Source organism: Cynoglossus semilaevis, chromosome 6 (assembly GCF_000523025.1).
Source record: "Cynoglossus semilaevis isolate Cse_v1.0 chromosome 6, Cse_v1.0, whole genome shotgun sequence".
Taxonomy (NCBI): domain Eukaryota; kingdom Metazoa; phylum Chordata; class Actinopteri; order Pleuronectiformes; family Cynoglossidae; genus Cynoglossus; species Cynoglossus semilaevis.
The window spans coordinates 2447846-2449633 of record NC_024312.1 but is presented as its reverse complement, the minus strand read 5'-3'; the positions used below and the strand labels follow the sequence as shown (position 1 = coordinate 2449633).

Genomic DNA, 1788 nt, shown 5'->3' with positions numbered 1-1788 from the left:
AAGGTTACTGGACTGAACCTGGTAGTTATTCAGTGGTACCAGTAATAACATGTGTCATGTGACGTCCTTTAACCACTGAGCCGTTACTGTTTGGTCCAGCAGTGATTTAATGGACTCCATCTGCTCCAGTAATTGCAACATTTTAACCTAAAAAAAGCTAAAAACTCCGACTTTGTTCCACCAGCGTTGGTTCTCGTTCAACCACAGGAAGATTAGTCTGTTTACAGGATACTCACTGAAAATCACTGACAAACTTTACTGCAAACAGGAACTGATCAGTCTGGATCTGATGTTTATGGTTTGGTACATTTCTGTTACGATGTATCGTATTTTCCTCTTGGGCTGGGTGTGCGACTTAAACTCAGGTGCGACTTATATATTAAAATATATTTGTTATTGTCACACTGACAGCCTCTAGAGGGCGCTCTAGTTGGCTGGTGCGACTTATAGTCATTTGAGGCATTTGATAGTATTTGACACATTCTGTCTAAATTGGAATATTTATTTATATCATGTATAATAATAATTATATTTATTTTATACACTCAAAATATCATTCCATACGCTGTGCAACATGAAGATGTTTACAGCCTGCTCAGTGTTTTTGGGCGTGTCACCGTTCGGTCGACCGTCGTCACCTCATCTCCACAGACCGACTCTTCACTGGTGATTGATGAGGAGATGAAGAGTTCAGACTTTAAAGTCGTTATGATGCTGTTGTCAAATACCCCTGGTGGTGGATGAAGGTATTTGAGGAGGTAATGATGGTGGTCCGGGGGGTTTCCCACCAACATTCACAGGAAGAGTTCGACCACAAACCAAAATTAGTGTCACGGTCATTTTTATTAAACCAGAAAACCCCGAGGAAATGTCACTGCTGTTGTTGGATAACTAATTCAGCGGTGGTGGGTTGGTGGTACTGCGGTCTGCTGAATCCAGGCTCAGTTATTCCCCATCACAGTCGTGTCGTTGTTGTTGTCAGAAGGAAGGCATCTGATCCGTCAGCTCCTAATTCTTTGAGGCTGTTTCGGTGTTTTCTCCGACTGGTCACATGGTGGCACTCTACATCAAACACATTTCATTTCCACATGATTTCCAGAACCAACAAATCAGTTTTTGTTTTGAAAGCAACAGATCATTGACTCTGATTGGCTGACGTCAGCTGTGACCTGTTGGAATCACCACGGTTGTTTTAATACAATTTCTACCAAATTCCAAATCGCTGACTGAATCATGAGATGACGATTCTCGTGATTAACGTTTGGATCTTCAAAGCAGATCTTTTTTGGTTTTATTTTCGTGTGAAGTTTGACGTTGATTTCATTCTCCTTCTCCTCCTCAGGTGGACTTTGAAGATGTGATTGCTGAGCCGGCCTGGACCTACAGCTTCGACGGTGTTTGGAAAGCCAGCTTCACCACCTTCACCGTCACCAAGTACTGGTGCTACCGACTGCTGACGGCGCTGGTCGGGATCCCCCTGGCTCTGATCTGGGGGGTTTTCTTTGCCATCCTGTCCTTCATCCACATCTGGGCCGTGGCTCCGTTCGTGAAGAGCTTCCTGATCACCATCCACTGGGTCAGCCGTATCTACTCCATCACTGTGCACACCTTCTGCGACCCACTGTTCGAGGCCATGGGCAAGTGCCTCAGCGGCGTCCGAGTCCGCACGTCCAAGGAGGTGTAGTGACCGAAAGGGGGAGAAAGAGGAATATCACGGGGGGGAGGGGGAGGGAGGGGGAGTTAGATCTCTGGAGAACAGATGTTTCCAGATGTTTGGAGGTCAGGAGA

The 1788-nt window shown here is 45.6% G+C and overlaps 1 protein-coding gene across 1 annotated transcript in view; it reads left to right on the top strand.

Annotated features, from left to right (window-relative positions):
- The window catches only part of cav1 (caveolin 1), a 7755-nt gene extending 6021 nt beyond the window's left edge, over positions 1 to 1734 (top strand). The window contains exon 3 of the mRNA XM_008311185.3: positions 1343 to 1734. Within this exon, the coding sequence (XP_008309407.1) occupies positions 1343 to 1684 (342 nt within the window). The 3' untranslated portion in view covers positions 1685 to 1734. The remainder of the gene's footprint in view (positions 1 to 1342) is intronic.
- The last annotated feature ends 54 nt before the right edge of the window (positions 1735 to 1788 follow it).